General features: G+C 55.5%; 1 protein-coding gene across 2 annotated transcripts in view; it reads right to left on the bottom strand.

The window, feature by feature from the left end:
• Positions 1 to 37: 37 nt before the first annotated feature.
• The window catches only part of pidd1 (p53-induced death domain protein 1), a 36,774-nt gene continuing 19,179 nt past the window's right edge, over positions 38 to 17,632 (bottom strand). Inside the window, exons 9-16 of one of the 2 annotated variants that reach the window (XM_088610835.1) lie at positions 17,055 to 17,202; positions 16,022 to 16,157; positions 15,791 to 15,941; positions 15,371 to 15,494; positions 14,058 to 14,173; positions 12,722 to 12,829; positions 7,963 to 8,147; positions 38 to 1,312 (exon numbers count right to left, since the gene is read on the bottom strand). In XM_088610835.1, the coding sequence (XP_088466961.1) occupies positions 1,105 to 1,312; positions 7,963 to 8,147; positions 12,722 to 12,829; positions 14,058 to 14,173; positions 15,371 to 15,494; positions 15,791 to 15,941; positions 16,022 to 16,157; positions 17,055 to 17,202 (1,176 nt within the window). In that variant the 3' untranslated portion in view covers positions 38 to 1,104. Of the gene's footprint in view, positions 1,313 to 7,934; positions 8,148 to 12,721; positions 12,830 to 14,057; positions 14,174 to 15,370; positions 15,495 to 15,790; positions 15,942 to 16,021; positions 16,158 to 17,054; positions 17,203 to 17,632 lie in introns of both variants that reach the window. The other variant, XM_088610836.1, reaches the window with a different exon arrangement.

Here is a 17,632-nt window from a genome sequence, read left to right as displayed (position 1 = left end):
AAAAGGATATAAACAGCATAAAAAAACTGGACTCTCATTCAGTGGTACATTGTAAATTTATTTCCAATCTTACATCATGGCCTCCAACTTTTATCAGTCCTGGTAAAAAAATTCAGACCACATACAGAATGCACAGCACTCTGCTCCTGTCCAGACTCCCAGCACACAGCTCTCTGCTCCTGTCCAGACTCCCAGCACACAGCTCTCTGCTCCTGTCCAGACTCCCAGCGCACCAGATAGAAATGTCCATCCCCAGCTGCTGGTAAACCCTGGAGTGGATCTACGTGCTCTGGAGTAGGAGTCTTCTGGACTGCTCTCATTCACACATGGTCAAGTGCTCCTGTTCCCAGAGTCCCGGACAACTCTAACGTGTCTTTGTCCAGCTTTTAGAGGTATTTAAATACAGAATCCAGACGGTCACCTGATGGTCAGTCACAGCTCAGTGTCTCCTGTCCAGGTGTCCTGGCCAGAGGGTCACCTGATGGTCAGTCACAGCTCAGTGTCTCCTGTCCAGGTGTCCTAGCCAGAGGGTCACCTGATGGTCAGTCACAGCTCAGTGTCTCGTGTCCAGGCGAGCTGGCCGGAGGGTCACCTGATGGTCAGTCACAGCTCAGTGTCTCGTGTCCTGGCGAGCTGGCCGGAGGGTCACCTGATGGTCAGTCACAGCTCAGTGTCTCGTGTCCTGGTGAGCTGGCCGGAGGTTTGGCCGGTCACTGGCTGGTCAGTCACAGCTCAGTATCTCGTGTCCAAGTGAGCTGGCCGGAGGTTCAGCCGGTCACCTGATGGTCAGTCACAGCTCAGTGTCTTGTGTCCAGGCGAGATGGCCGGAGGGTCACCTGATGGTCAGTCACAACTCAGTGTCTCGTGTCCTGGTAAGCTGGCCGGAGGGTCACCTGATGGTCAGTCACAGCTCAGTGTCTCCTGTCCAGGTGTCCTGGCCAGAGGGTCACCTGATGGTCAGTCACAGCTCAGTGTCTCCTGTCCAGGTATCCTAGCCAGAGGGTCACCTGATGGTCAGTCACAGCTCAGTGTCTCGTGTCCTGGTGAGCTGGCCGGAGGTCAGCGGGTCACAGTGAAGCTCCGAGGAGCAGGTCTCACTGTCCTCTACTGTCCAGCCTGCAGCCCCACACGTCGCAGGGAATCGTGGTATTTGCGCGTTCCCAGACGCACAATGTCCTCGATCTCCGCGGCAACGTCCTCCCTGCCGCTCTCCTTCATTGCCGCCACGAGGCGAGGCACCGCCCCCGGCCCCGCCCCCTCGCTGCGCGCCCACTGGAACAGCATGGCCAGCACCAGAGCACCCAGGTCATCCCTGAGAGAGAGGAGAGAGGAGGAGAGGAGGAGAGAGAGAGGGGAGGAGAGAGGGGGGATAGAGGAGGAGAGGAGGGGAGAGGCGGAGAGAGGGAGGAGAGAGAGAGGCACTGAAGTGTGGGGTCCCCTCACAGTTTTCTCTGTTCCACACAGCACTGTGCTCCTGTCCAGATTCCCAGCACACAGCACTCTGCTCCTGTCCAGACTCCCAGTACACGGCAATCTGCTCCTGTCCAGTCAGACTTCCAGCACACAGCTCTCTGCTCCTGTCCAGTCAGACTCCCAGCACACAGCTCTCTGCTCCTGTCCAGACTCCCAGCACACAGCTCTCTGCTCCTGTCCAGACTCCCAGCACACAGCTCTCTGCTCCTGTCCAGTCAGACTCCCAGCACACAGCACTCTGCTCCTCTCCAGACTCCCAGCACACAGCTCTCTGCTCCTGTCCAGACTCCTAGCACACAGCTCTCTGCTCCTGTCCAGACTCCTAGCACACAGCTCTCTGCTCCTGTCCAGACTCCCAGCACACAGCTCTCTGCTCCTGTCCAGACTCCCAGCACACAGCTCTCTGCTCCTGTCCAGACTCCCAGCACACAGCACTCTGCTCCTCTCCAGACTCCCAGCACACAGCTCTCTGCTCCTCTCCAGACTCCCAGCACACAGCTCTCTGCTCCTGTCCAGACTCCCAGCACACAGCACTCTGCTCCTCTCCAGACTCCCAGCACACAGCTCTCTGCTCCTGTCCAGACTCCTAGCACACAGCTCTCTGCTCCTGTCCAGACTCCCAGCACACAGCTCTCTGCTCCTGTCCAGACTACCAGCACACAGCTCTCTGCTCCTGTCCAGATTCCCAGCACACAGCTCTCTGCTCCTGTCCAGACTCCCAGCACACAGCACTCTGCTCCTCTCCAGACTCCCAGCACACAGCCCTCTGCTCCTGTCCAGACTCCTAGCACACAGCTCTCTGCTCCTGTCCAGTCAGACTCCCAGCACACAGCACTCTGCTCCTCTCCAGACTCCCAGCACACAGCTCTCTGCTCCTGTCCAGACCCAGCACACAGCTCTCTGCTCCTGTCCAGACTCCCAGCACACAGCTCTCTGCTCCTGTCCAGACTCCCAGCACACAGCTCTCTGCTCCTGTCCAGACTCCCAGCACACAGCTCTCTGCTCCTGTCCAGACTCCTAGCACACAGCTCTCTGCTCCTGTCCAGACTCCCAGCACACAGCACTCTGCTCCTGTCCAGTCAGACTCCCAGCACACAGCTCTCTGCTCCTGTCCAGACCCAGCACACAGCTCTCTGCTCCTGTCCAGACTCCCAGCACACAGCTCTCTGCTCCTGTCCAGTCAGACTCCTAGCACACAGCTCTCTGCTCCTGTCCAGACTCCCAGCACACAGCTCTCTGCTCCTGTCCAGACTCCCAGCACACAGCTCTCTGCTCCTGTCCAGTCAGACTCCCAGCACACAGCTCTCTGCTCCTGTCCAGACAGACTCCCAGCACACAGCTCTCTGCTCCTGTCCAGACTCCCAGCACACAGCTCTCTGCTCCTGTCCAGACTCCCAGCACACAGCTCTCTGCTCCTGTCCAGACTCCCAGCACACAGCTCTCTGCTCCTGTCCAGACTCCCAGCACACAGCTCTCTGCTCCTGTCCAGATTCCCAGCACACAGCTCTCTGCTCCTGTCCAGACTCCCAGCACACAGCACTCTGCTCCTTTCCAGACTCCCAGCACACAGCTCTCTGCTCCTGTCCAGACTCCTAGCACACAGCTCTCTGCTCCTGTCCAGACTCCCAGCACACAGCTCTCTGCTCCTGTCCAGACTCCCAGCACACAGCTCTCTGCTCCTGTCCAGACCCAGCACACAGCTCTCTGCTCCTGTCCAGACCCAGCACACAGCTCTCTGCTCCTGTCCAGACTCCCAGCACACAGCTCTCTGCTCCTGTCCAGTCAGACTCCCAGCACACAGCTCTCTGCTCCTGTCCAGACAGACTCCCAGCACACAGCTCTCTGCTCCTGTCCAGACTCCCAGCACACAGCTCTCTGCTCCTGTCCAGACTCCCAGCACACAGCTCTCTGCTCCTGTCCAGTCAGACTCCCAGCACACAGCTCTCTGCTCCTGTCCAGACTCCCAGCACACAGCACTCTGCTCCTCTCCAGACTCCCAGCACACAGCTCTCTGCTCCTGTCCAGACTCCCAGCACACAGCTCTCTGCTCCTGTCCAGTCAGACTCCCAGCACACAGCTCTCTGCTCCTGTCCAGACTCCCAGCACACAGCACTCTGCTCCTCTCCAGACTCCCAGCACACAGCTCTCTGCTCCTGTCCAGTCAGACTCCCAGCACACAGCTCTCTGCTCCTCTCCAGACTCCCAGCACACAGCTCTCTGCTCCTGTCCAGACCCAGCACACAGCTCTCTGCTCCTGTCCAGACTCCCAGCGCAGAGCTCTCTGCTCCTGTCCAGTCAGACTCCCAGCACACAGCTCTCTGCACCTCTCCAGACTCCCAGCGCAGAGCTCTCTGCTCCTGTCCAGTCAGACTCCCAGCACACAGCACTCTGCTGTGTTACTGTCCTGCCTGCTGATAATCATCCCTGCAGAATCCCAGATGTCTGTGTTGATGACTCACAGTCATCTGCAGGCCTCCTCCCCTCCTCCATCTGTCTCCTCTCCTGCCTCTATCTCCTCTCTCCTCTCAATCCCTCTCTCTCTTTCCCCTTAATCTCCCTCTCCTCACTCTCCTCTCAATCACTCTCTCCTCTCTCCCCTCAATCCCCCTCTCCTCTCAATCACTCTTTCCTCTCTCTTCCCTCTCCCTCCCCTCAATCCCCTTCCCCTCTCTCCCCTTAATCTCCCTCTTCTCTCTCTCCCCTCACTCTTCCTCTCTCTTCCCTCACTCTCTCCTCTATCCCCTTCCCCTCTGACATATTACAGACATTTACAACAAAGACATATCATAAAATATTTACATATACTGTAGACAGATGGAGCATTATTGGGAGACTCACTGTTCTTCAGGCTGTGACAGGAGATCACATACTGGGCTGCCAGTTCAAATGAGTCCCCTCCTCCCTCTCCCAGTAGGATTGTGACCCATTGTGATTCTGGCAGGTGTGGGAACTCTGGGACTAGATTTCTGAGTTTAGGGAAGAATGTTTCTCTAATCCCAGAGTATCTGTCACAGTGCAGTAGGAAGTGCACCTCTGTCTCTATTTCTCCCCGCTGGCAGTGGGAGCACAGCCTGTCCTCTCTGGGCAGCCAGGTCTGCCTGTGTCCAGTTTCTATGGCCAGGCTGTGGTCACTGTGAGTTTCTGATTTCTTCATTCAATTCAGTTCAATTCAAGGTGCTTTATTGGCATGACCAATGAATAAATCAGTGTTGCCAAAGCAAAGCAAATACTATTAACATAAGATCTACAGATAATATAGACACATCATAATGCATTTATATATAAACATATGGAACATTATTGAAAGACAGACTCACTGTTCCTCAGGCTGGGACAGGAGATCACACACTGTATTATTATTATTAATAACAACAATTAATAATAATTATATTATTATTATTATTATTGAGAGACAGGCTCATTGTTCCTCAGGCTGTGACAGATCACATACTGGGCTGCCAGTTCAGCTGAGTTCCCTCCTCCCTCTCCCAGTAGGATTGGGACCCGTTGTGATTCTGGCAGGTGTGGGAACTCTGGGATTAGATTTCTGATTTTAGGGCAGAATGTTTCTCTAATCCCAGAGTATCTGTCACAGTGCAGTAGGAAGTGCACCTCTGTCTCTATTTCTCCCCGCTGGCAGTGGGAGCACAGCCTGTCCTCTCTGGGCAGCCAGGTCTGCCTGTGTCGCCCAGTTTCTATGGCCAGGCTGTGGTCACTGAGCCTGTACTTAGTCAAGGTCTGTTTCTTTTTGCTGTTTCTTATCTTGGTCAAACATTCGGCTAGTGTGTATTGTCTGTTTAGGGTTCTGTAGCATTCCAGTTTATGTTGTGTTTGTGTGTGTGTGTCCCAGTGTGTGAGATATTGCTGTGTGATCTGTGCTGTGATGTGGTTGAGTCTGGGTTGTGGTGCTCTAGCAGTGCTGTCCTGATGCTGGTTAGTGTCAGTGTGGCTCAGGTCAGTGAGCCTCAGGACCAGCTGGCTCAGGGGGCTCGGTTTTGGGCTCAGCTCTTGGCTCAGCAGGGCTTTGTGGTGGTAGGAATTTTGGTAGCTGTTTTTTAGGTGTAGCCAATACTTTAATACTCTTTTCTGTATGATTATCAATAGTGGGTACTGGCCTATTTCGGCCCTGCACCCGTTGTTAGATGTTTTTCTCTGCACATGGAGGGTGTTTCTACAGATCTCCATGTGCAGAGTTTCTGTGGGGTGTTTGTCCCATTGAGTGTAATCGTGGTCTGTGAGGGGACCCCACACTTCACTGCCGTATAGGGCAATGGGTTGGATTACACTTTGAAATATTTGGAGCCAGATTCTTGTTGGTGGGTTAATGTTGAAGAGCCTCCTTCTTATTATGTAGAAAGCCCTGAGTGCCTTCTCCCTCAGTGCCTTCACTGCCAGGTCAAAACTCCCAGATGAGCTGATGGTGAGACAGAGATATATGTAGCTGGATGTGTGTTCCAATGTGTTGTTGTTGAGTGTGAATTTGTACCTATTTCCCTGAGATCTGGCTTTCTTCTGGAAAACCATGACTCTGGTCCAGATTGACTGTCAGCACCCAGGTCTGACAGTACTGCTCCAGCAGAACCAGGCTCTGCTGCAGCCCCTGTTCTGGGTCCAGATGGGCTGGCAGTGCCCAGGTCTGACAGTACTGCTCCAGCAGTGCCAGGTTCTGCTGCAGCCCCTGTTCTGCGGGCGTCAGCAGGAGCAGGTCATCTGCATAGAGCAGGAACTTGATTTCTGTGTCAAGTAGTGTGAGACCAGGAGCTGCAGACTGGTCCAACATTCCTGCTAATTCGTTGATATAGATATTGAACAGTGTTGGGCTCAGGCTGCAGCCCTGTCTCACCCCACGGCCTTGGGTGAAGAATTTGGTCCTTTTGATATCCCTTTCCTCTCTCTTTCCTCAATCACTCTCTCCTCTCCCTCCCCTCAATCAGTTCAATTCAAGGTGGTTTATTGGCATGACTGATAAGTAGAATCAGTGTTGCCAAAGCAAATAAAAATAAAATTAATATAAAAAAATCTACAGACATTTACAACAAAGACATATAATAAAATAGGAACAAGTAATAGGTTTATTCCATGCTGAAAAAAAGAAGAAAGAGAGGTGTCACACCTGAAGAAGGCTCCACGGCCGAAACGTTGTGTTCTCTTTCTTCTTTTTTTCAGTATGGAATAAACCTATTACTTGTTCCTTTGCAGCCTACGCATGCCGACGCAGCTACCCACCTGATATAATAAAATCTTTACATATACTGTAAACATATGGAGTATTATTGGGAGACAGGCTCACTGTTCCTCAGGCTGTGTCACTGTGTCAATTACTGTGTCAATCACTGTCAGAATGTCAGTTGGTATGTTAGTGTGTCAGTTACAGGACAGGAGATCACATACTGGGCTGCCAGTTCAGCTGAGTTCCCTCCTCTCTCTCCCAGTAGGACTGGGACCCGTTGTGAGTCTGGCATGTGTGGGAACTCTGGGATTCGATTTCTGAATTTCGGGAAGAATGTTTCTCTAATCCCAGAGTATCTGTCACAGTGCATAGGAAGTGCACCTCTGTCTCTATTTCTCCCCGCTGGCAGTGGGAGCACAGCCTGTCCTCTCTGGGCAGCCAGGTCTGCCTGTGTCGCCCAGTTTCTATGGCCAGGCTGTGGTCACTGAGCCTGTACTTTCTCAATGTCTTTTTCTGTTTGCTGTTATTTAGCTTGGTTAGATATACTGTAATTATGTAATACACTCAATCTCCCTCTCCTCTCAATCTCTCTCTCAGGAGCTATAGCTCACCTGTACTGCACTGCAGGGAGGAGCTATAACTCACCTGTACTGCACTGCAGGAAAGTACTGTTGCTCACCTGTACTGTGCTCCAGGGAGGAGCTATAACTCACCTGTACTGCGCTGCAGGAAAGTACTGTTGCTCACCTGTACTGTGCTGCAGGGAGGAGCTACAGCTCACCTGTACTGTGCTGCAGGGAGGAGCTACAGCTCACCTGTACTGTGCTGCAGGGAGGCGCTATAACTCACCTGTACTGTGCTCCAGGGAGGAGCTACAGCTCACCTGTACTGTGCTCCAGGGAGGAGCTACAGCTCACCTGTACTGTGCTCCAGGGAGGAGCTACAGCTCACCTGTACTGTGCTCCAGGGAGGAGCTATAACTCACCTGTACTGTGCTGCAGGGAGGATCTATAACTCACCTGTACTGTGCTGCAGGGAGGATCTATAACTCACCTGTACTGTGCTCCAGGGAGGAGCTATAACTCACCTGTACTGTGCTGCAGGGAGGATCTATAACTCACCTGTACTGTGCTGCAGGGAGGCGCTACAGCTCACCTGTACTGTGCTGCAGGGAGGCGCTACAGCTCACCTGTACTGTGCTGCAGGGAGGCGCTACAGCTCACCTGTACTGTGCTGCAGGGAGGCGCTATAACTCACCTGTACTGTGCTGCAGGGAGGCGCTACAGCTCACCTGTACTGTGCTGCAGGGAGGCGCTCACCTGTGCCGGTACTGTATCCGGTCCAGCTGCTGGTAGCTCAAACCCAGGTTGATGCCAATGGTTCTCCAGTCCTGCGAGATGCGCAGGGAGATGGCCAGCAGGTTGGCTTCAGTCAGGTAGCCACTCTCGGGGTCCCCCAGGTTCAGGGGGGGCAGCAGGGACTCATCCTCAGTGCACTGCTTGGACTGTACTCCCCGAGAGAGAGAGAGAAAGCAGCAGTGACCAAAATTCCCTTTTGTTCTCCCGTCGCCCTCTCCCCTCTCCCCTCCCTGTCTGAGACACCCTCTCTCCTCCCGTCACCCTCCTGCCTGAGACACCCTCTCTCCTCCCCTCTCTCCTCCCGTCACCCTCCTGCCTGAGACACCCTCTCTCCTCCCCTCTCTCCTCCCGTCACCCTCCTGCCTGAGACACCCTCTCTCCTCTCTTCTCTCCTCCTGTCACCCTCCTGCCTGAGACACCCTCTCTCCTCCCCTCTCTCCTCCCGTCACCCTCCTGCCTGAGACACCCTCTCTCCTCTCTTCTCTCCTCCTGTCACCCTCCTGCCTGAGACACCCTCTCTCCTCCCGTCACCCTCCTGCCTGAGACACCCTCTCTTCTCTCTTCTCTCCTCCCCTCACCCTCCTGCCTGAGACACCCTCTCTCCTCCCGTCACCCTCCTGCCTGAGACACCCTCTCTCCTCCCCTCTCTCCTCCCGTCACCCTCCTGCCTGAGACACCCTCTCTCCTCTCTTCTCTCCTCCTGTCACCCTCCTGCCTGAGACACCCTCTCTCCTCCTGTCACCCTCCTACCTGAGACACCCTCTCTCCTCTCTTCTCTCCTCCCGTCACCCTCCTGCCTGAGACACCCTCTCTCCTCCCCTCTCTCCTCCCGTCACCCTCCTGCCTGAGACACCCTCTCTCCTCTCTTCTCTCCTCCTGTCACCCTCCTGCCTGAGACACCCTCTCTCCTCTCTTCTCTCCTCCTGTCACCCTCCTGCCTGAGACACCCTCTCTCCTCCTGTCACCCTCCTACCTGAGACACCCTCTCTCCTCTCTTCTCTCCTCCCGTCACCCTCCTGCCTGAGACACCCTCTCTCCTCCCCTCTCCCCTCCCGTCACCCTCCTGCCTGAGACACCCTCTCTCCTCTCTTCTCTCCTCCCGTCACCCTCCTGCCTGAGACACCCTCTCTCCTCCTGTCACCCTCCTACCTGAGACACCCTCTCTCCTCTCTTCTCTCCTCCCGTCACCCTCCTGCCTGAGACACCCTCTCTCCTCTCTTCTCTTCTCTCCTCACCCTCCTGCCTGAGACACCCTCTCTCCTCTCTTCTCTTCTCTCCTCACCCTCCTGCCTGAGACACCCTCTCTCCTCCCCTCTCTCCTCCCGTCACCCTCCTGCCTGAGACACCCTCTCTCCTCCCCTCTCTCCTCCTGTCACCCTCCTGCCTGAGACACCCTCTCTCCTCCCGTCACCCTCCTGCCTGAGACACCCTCTCTCCTCTCTTCTCTCCTCCTGTCACCCTCCTGCCTGAGACACCCTCTCTCCTCCCGTCACCCTCCTGCCTGAGACACCCTCTCTCCTCCCCTCTCTCCTCCCGTCACCCTCCTGCCTGAGACACCCTCTCTCCTCTCTTCTCTCCTCCTGTCACCCTCCTGCCTGAGACACCCTCTCTCCTCCTGTCACCCTCCTACCTGAGACACCCTCTCCCCTCTCTCCTCCTGTCACCCTCCTGCCTGAGACACCCTCTCCCCTCTCCCCTCCCGTCACCCTCCTGCCTGAGACACCCTCTCTCCTCTCTTCTCTCCTCCCGTCACCCTCCTGCCTGAGACACCCTCTCTCCTCTCTTCTCTTCTCTCCTCACCCTCCTGCCTGAGACACCCTCTCTCCTCCCCTCTCTCCTCCTGTCACCCTCCTGCCTGAGACACCCTCTCCCCTCTCCCCTCCCGTCACCCTCCTGCCTGAGACACCCTCTCTCCTCTCTTCTCTCCTCCCGTCACCCTCCTGCCTGAGACACCCTCTCTCCTCTCTTCTCTTCTCTCCTCACCCTCCTGCCTGAGACACCCTCTCTCCTCCCCTCTCTCCTCCCGTCACCCTCCTGCCTGAGACACCCTCTCTCCTCTCTTCTCTCCTCCTGTCACCCTCCTGCCTGAGACACCCTCTCTCCTCCCCTCTCCCCTCCCGTCACCCTCCTGCCTGAGACACCCTCTCTCCTCTCTTCTCTCCTCCTGTCACCCTCCTGCCTGAGACACCCTCTCTCCTCTCTTCTCTCCTCCTGTCACCCTCCTGCCTGAGACACCCTCTCTCCTCCCGTCACCCTCCTGCCTGAGACACCCTCTCTCCTCTCTTCTCTCCTCCCCTCACCCTCCTGCCTGAGACACCCTCTCTCCTCCCGTCACCCTCCTGCCTGAGACACCCTCTCTCCTCCCCTCTCTCCTCCCGTCACCCTCCTGCCTGAGACACCCTCTCTCCTCTCTTCTCTCCTCCTGTCACCCTCCTGCCTGAGACACCCTCTCTCCTCCTGTCACCCTCCTACCTGAGACACCCTCTCTCCTCTCTTCTCTCCTCCCGTCACCCTCCTGCCTGAGACACCCTCTCTCCTCCCCTCTCTCCTCCCGTCACCCTCCTGCCTGAGACACCCTCTCTCCTCTCTTCTCTCCTCCTGTCACCCTCCTGCCTGAGACACCCTCTCTCCTCTCTTCTCTCCTCCTGTCACCCTCCTGCCTGAGACACCCTCTCTCCTCCTGTCACCCTCCTACCTGAGACACCCTCTCTCCTCTCTTCTCTCCTCCCGTCACCCTCCTGCCTGAGACACCCTCTCTCCTCTCTTCTCTTCTCTCCTCACCCTCCTGCCTGAGACACCCTCTCTCCTCCCCTCTCTCCTCCCGTCACCCTCCTGCCTGAGACACCCTCTCTCCTCTCTTCTCTCCTCCCGTCACCCTCCTGCCTGAGACACCCTCTCTCCTCCTGTCACCCTCCTACCTGAGACACCCTCTCTCCTCTCTTCTCTCCTCCCGTCACCCTCCTGCCTGAGACACCCTCTCTCCTCTCTTCTCTTCTCTCCTCACCCTCCTGCCTGAGACACCCTCTCTCCTCCCCTCTCTCCTCCCGTCACCCTCCTGCCTGAGACACCCTCTCTCCTCTCTTCTCTCCTCCCGTCACCCTCCTGCCTGAGACACCCTCTCTCCTCCTGTCACCCTCCTACCTGAGACACCCTCTCTCCTCCCCTCTCTCCTCCCGTCACCCTCCTGCCTGAGACACCCTCTCTCCTCTCTTCTCTCCTCCTGTCACCCTCCTGCCTGAGACACCCTCTCTCCTCCCGTCACCCTCCTGTCTGAGACACCCTCTCTCCTCTCTTCTCTCCTCCCGTCACCCTCCTGCCTGAGACACCCTCTCCCCTCTCTCCTCCCGTCACCCTCCTGCCTGAGACACCCTCTCTCCTCTCTTCTCTCCTCCCGTCACCCTCCTGCCTGAGACACCCTCTCCCCTCTCTCCTCCCGTCACCCTCCTGTCTGAGACACCCTCTCTCCTCTCTTCTCTCCTCCCGTCACCCTCCTGCCTGAGACACCCTCTCTCCTCTCTTCTCTCCTCCTGTCACCCTCCTGCCTGAGACACCCTCTCCCCTCTCTCCTCCCGTCACCCTCCTGCCTGAGACACCCTCTCTCCTCTCTTCTCTCCTCCTGTCACCCTCCTGCCTGAGACACCCTCTCCCCTCTCTCCTCCCGTCACCCTCCTGTCTGAGACACCCTCTCTCCTCTCTTCTCTCCTCCCGTCACCCTCCTGCCTGAGACACCCTCTCTCCTCTCTTCTCTCCTCCCGTCACCCTCCTGCCTGAGACACCCTCTCTCCTCTCTTCTCTCCTCCCGTCACCCTCCTGCCTGAGACACCCTCTCTCCTCCCGTCACCCTCCTGCCTGAGACACCCTCTCTCCTCTCTTCTCTCCTCCCGTCACCCTCCTGCCTGAGACACCCTCTCTCCTCCCGTCACCCTCCTGCCTGAGACACCCTCTCTCCTCTCTTCTCTCATCCCGTCACCCTCCTGCCTGAGACACCCTCTCTCCTCCCGTCACCCTCCTGCCTGAGACACCCTCTCTTCTCCCCTCTCTCCTCCCGTCACCCTCCTACCTGAGACACCCTCTCTCCTCTCTTCTCTCCTCCCGTCACCCTCCTGCCTGAGACACCCTCTCTTCTCCCCTCTCCCCTCCCGTCACCCTCCTGCCTGATACACCCTCTCTCCTCTCTCCTCTCTTCTCTCCTCCTGCCTGAGACACCCTCTCCCCTCTCTTCTCTCCTCTCTCCTCCCGTCACCCTCCTACCTGAGACACCCTCTCCCCTCTCCCCTCCCGTCACCCTCCTGCCTGATACACCCTCTCTCCTCTCTTCTCTCCTCCCGTCACCCTCCTGCCTGAGACACCCTCTCTTCTCCCCTCTCCCCTCCCGTCACCCTCCTGCCTGATACACCCTCTCTCCTCTCTCCTCTCTTCTCTCCTCCTGCCTGAGACACCCTCTCCCCTCTCTTCTCTCCTCTCTCCTCCCGTCACCCTCCTGCCTGATACACCCTCTCTCCTCTCTCCTCCCGTCACCCTCCTGCCTGAGACACCCTCTCTCCTCTCTTCTCTCCTCCTGTCACCCTCCTGCCTGAGACACCCTCTCTCCTCTCTTCTCTCCTCCTGTCACCCTCCTGCCTGAGACACCCTCTCTCCTCCCGTCACCCTCCTGCCTGAGACACCCTCTCTCCTCCTCCCTTCCCCCTGCCAGGATAACCCTGTGCCCTGTCCTGCTCACAGGCAGTCTCAGCGGCAGGGTAGCGAGCCACTGGCTGTCAGGACCCTTCCTCTTCTGGGCAGCGTCCTGTGGCACAGAGCTGGGCACCTCCCCGCGGTAGAAGGACACCTGAGAGACGGGAGAGAGATTAAAGACTGAAAAATACTCTGGGATCAGAGAGAACATTCCGCTCTAAATTAAACAAATCTAATCCCACAATTCCCACACCTGCCAGAATCACAAGTCCCAATCCTACTGGGAGAGGGAGGAGGGAACTGGCAGCCCAGTGCGTGATCTCCTGTCCCAGCCTGAGGAACAGACAGTGAGCCTGTCTCTCAATAATAATAATACAGTGTGTGATCTCCTGTCCCAGCCTGAGGAACAGACAGTGAGCCTGTCTCTCAATAATAATAATACAGTGTGTGATCTCCTGTCCCAGCCTGAGGAACAGTGAGCCTGTCTCTCAATAATAATACAGTGTGTGATCTCCTGTTCCAGCCTGAGGAACAGACAGTGAGCCTGTCTCTCAATAATAATAATACAGTGTGTGATCTCCTGTCACAGCCTGAGGAACAGACAGTGAGCCTGTCTCTCAATAATAATAATACAGTGTGTGATCTCCTGTCCCAGCCTGAAGAACAGTGAGCCTGTCTCTCAATAATAATAATACAGTGTGTGATCTCCTGTCCCAGCCTGAGGAACAGTGAGCCTGTCTCTCAATAATAATAATACAGTGTGTGATCTCCTGTACCAGCCTGAGGAACAGACAGTGAGCCTGTCTCTCAATAATAATAATACAGTGTGTGATCTCCTGTTCCAGCCTGAGGAACAGACAGTGAGCCTGTCTCTCAATAATAATAATACAGTGTGTGATCTCCTGTCACAGCCTGAGGAACAGTGAGCCTGTCTCTCAATAATAATAATACAGTGTGTGATCTCCTGTCCCAGCCTGAGGAACAGTGAGCCTGTCTCTCAATAATAATAATACAGTGTGTGATCTCCTGTCCCAGCCTGAGGAGCAGTGAGCCTGTCTCTCAATAATAATAATACAGTGTGTGATCTCCTGTCACAATAGTAATAATAATAATAATAATAATAATAATAATAATAATAATAATAATAATAATAATAATAATAATAATAGTAGTAGTAAAATTATTATTATTATTATTATTATTATTATTATTATTCTAATTATTAACAAAGGATTGGGAGAGAAAGAGGACAGAAAGAGGGATGGGAGAGGTCGCTGAGAACTCATTCATCTGTCATTTTCTGCCTATTGTCATTGGATTTCGGCATAATCTCACTGTTATTTAAGACGGAGAGGAGAGAGGAGAGAGGGCCCTGCTCCTACCTGCCCCCGGACTGGCTCCTGCTGGTCCTGGCTGGGGCAGATGTACACCTCCTTGTGGTTCTTCAGGTGAGAGTAGAAGACGAATGAGAGCCTGCCTCCCACGCAGTCCGGCCGCTCTGACAGAGAGAGGAAACAATGAGGGTTCACTGACACTGGAGCTGTTGCCCAACATCAACGGAGAAGATGACACTGGATGACCACAAGGTGGCATAACTGCCTCAGCTTCACTTGTTCAGCAGCAGTCCAGTCCACTGCACTGAACTGACCACAGGTTACAACACACAATGGGGCAGGGAGAGGAGAGGAGAACAGGAGACACACACAGGAGCAGGGAGAGGAGAGGAGAACAGGGGACGTACACAGGGGCAGGGAGAGGAGAGGAGAACAGGAGACACACACAGGGGCAGGGAGAGGAGAGGAGAACACGAGACACACACAGGGGCAGGGAGAGGAGAGGAGAACACGAGACACACACAGGGGCAGGGAGAGGAGAGGAGAACACGAGACACACACAGGGGCAGGGAGAGGAGAGGAGAACACGAGACACACACAGGGGCAGGGAGAGGAGAGGAGAACAGGAGACACACACACGGGCAGGGGGAGGAGAGGAGAACAGGAGACACACACAGGGGGAGGGAGAGGAGAAAAGAACAGGAGAGACACGGGCAGAGAGAGGAGAAGAGGAGTAACACACAGGGGCAGGGAGAGGAGATCAGGAGGAACACACAGGGGCAGGGAGAGGAGAAAAGAGAGACGGACACACACACAGGGGCAGGGAGAGGAGAAGATAAAAGGAGACACACAGACGGGCAGGGAGAGGAGAAGATAAAAGGAGACACACAGACGGGCAGGGAGAGAAGAGAACAGGAGACACACACAGGGAGTGTAAAAAGCTCACTCCCCATAACTTTCGATCCTTTATTTCATTCTGTTGATGCATGTTTTTGCACATCTGATGTTGTTTTGCACATTACCTGTTACCTTTTTGTTGTTTTGCACACTGCCTGTTGCCTCTGTCTTTCTTTTCTTATACAATTGTATTCTTGTTTTTTGTACTACTTATTGTCTGAGTGCTAGCTAAATAGCATTTCATCATACCATATACAGTACCTGTATATGAGTACAATGACAATAAACTTGAACTTGAACTTGAGTGTCCAGCATGGGGCATCCAAGGCGGAGTGTCCCAGCGGGAGTGTCCCAGGGGCAGTGTTCAGCAGGGGGAGTGTCCCAGCGGGAGTGTCCAGCAAGGGGAGTGTCCCAGGGGCAGTGTCCAGCAGGGGGAGTGCTGTGTGCTGTGTGCTGTGACTCACCTGAGCTGATCTCAAGGCCTCTCTCGAACCCAGCAAAGAACTGCTCCCCCTCCAGCAGCTCACACAGGTCAGAGGGCCTGGGGCCGTCATACAACTCAGAGAGGGACTGCAGTGTGCTCTCCACCTGCAACACAGTCCGAGCAACAGTCAACACACACAGACACACACAGACAGACTCCAAGCAACAGTCGACAGACAGACAGACAGACAGACAGACAGACAGACAGACAGACAGACAGACAGACAGACAGACAGACAGACAGACAGACAGACAGACAGACAGACAGACAGACAGACAGACAGACAGACAGACAGACAGACTCCAAGCAACAGTCAACACACACACACACACACACAGCTCCCTGAGACACACAGACACGCACACACAGACGCACGCACACACACACACACAGACAGCACCTTCTGTGAGGGAAGGCACTGCAGAAGGACCTGCTCCGGGTCGCTCTTCCGTTGCAGAACCAGGAACTGGACCCGGAACATGCGGAGCCGCTCGTAAACCCGGCGGACCACCCCGCCCACACAACGCCGCGTGGTGTACCACAGCCAGTACCTGCGGCAGCGACAGACAGCAGTCAGGGGCGCCCCCTGCAGGGCGGCGGCGGCGGCGGCGGCGGGACAGCGCGCACACACCAGGAGAAGTGGGAGATGCTGAAGAGGGCGTACAGCTGCGTGAGCTGCAGGCCCACCTGCGCAGTGACGTCCGTCCAGGTGCGTGAGGCCGGGTCTCCGTGGAGCAGGTACAGACAGGAGCGATCCAGTGAGTGGCCTGGAGACACAGGCCGGCACAGCTCTCAACACAACTCACAGACACACACACCCAGCTAGAGAGCTGCAGGGCCTGTCAGGAGCTCACAGGCCAGCACAGCTGAGCACAGCCTGACACACACAGCCTCACAGCTGCAGGCTGGACTCCTGCACACAGTCACACCCAGCTAGAGAGCTGCAGGGCCTGTCAGGAGCTCGCAGTCCTGCACAGCCTGACACACACAGCCTCACAGCTGCAGGCTGGACTCCTGCACACAGTCACACCCAGCTAGAGAGCTGCAGAGCCTGTCAGGAGCTCGCAGTCCTGCACAGCCTGACACACACAGCCTCACAGCTGCAGGCTGGACTCCTGCACACAGTCACACCCAGCTAGAGAGCTGCAGGGCCTGTCAGGAGCTCACAGTCCTGCACAGCCTGACACACACAGCCTCACAGCTGCAGGCTGGACTCCTGCACACAGTCACACCCAGCTAGAGAGCTGCAGGGCCTGTCAGGAGCTCGCAGTCCTGCACAGCCTGACACACACAGCCTCACAGCTGCAGGCTGGACTCCTGCACACAGTCACACCCAGCTAGAGAGCTGCAGGGCCTGTCAGGAGCTCGCAGTCCTGCACAGCCTGACACACACAGCCTCACAGCTGCAGGCTGGACTCCTGCACACAGTCACACCCTGCTAGAGAGCTGCAGGGCCTGTCAGGAGCTCACAGTCCTGCACAGCCTGACACACACAGCCTCACAGCTGCAGGCTGGACTCCTGCACACAGTCACACCCAGCTAGAGAGCTGCAGGGCCTGTCAGGAGCTCGCAGTCCTGCACAGCCTGACACACACAGCCTCACAGCTGCAGGCTGGACTCCTGCACACTGTTTGATCGGGTTATTCCAGGAGTAACAGCCTCACCTGTTACCTCAGGGGGCAGCGGGATCTGTACCCTGACCGGCAGCAGGAAGGTGTCCAAGGTGCTCTGTGAAAGGCGGACCAAAGGGCTGCAGCTGGCCTGTGGGTCTCCAGTCAGCTCCCTCAGCTCAGACAGCCCCACCTTCAATACCTGAGGAGAACCACAGACTTCTTACTCTCCCTCAGCTTAGACAGCACCCCCTGCAGGTGCTGCGGAGAACAACAATCTCAATTCACTTCAGTTCAATTCAAGGTGCTTTATTGGCATGACCAATGAATAAATCAGTGTTGCCAAAGCAAAACAAATACTATTAACATAAGATCTACAGACAATATAGACACATCATAAAACATTTATATATAAACATATGGAACATTATTGAAAGACAGACTCACTGTTCCTCAGGCTGGGACAGGAGATCACACACTGTATTATTATTATTAATAACAACAATTAATAATTATTCTATTATTAATATTATTGAGAGACAGGCTCATTGTTCCTCAGGCTGTGACAGATCACATACTGGGCTGCCAGTTCAGCTGAGTTCCCTCCCCCTGGCAGGTGTGGGAACTCTGGG

Source organism: Lepisosteus platostomus, chromosome 18 (genome assembly GCF_059453375.1).
Source record: "Lepisosteus platostomus isolate fLepPlt1 chromosome 18, fLepPlt1.hap1, whole genome shotgun sequence".
Taxonomy (NCBI): Eukaryota; Metazoa; Chordata; class Actinopteri; order Semionotiformes; family Lepisosteidae; genus Lepisosteus; species Lepisosteus platostomus.
The sequence above is the reverse complement of the archived record's forward strand: the minus strand, read 5'-3'. Positions and strand labels throughout refer to the sequence as shown.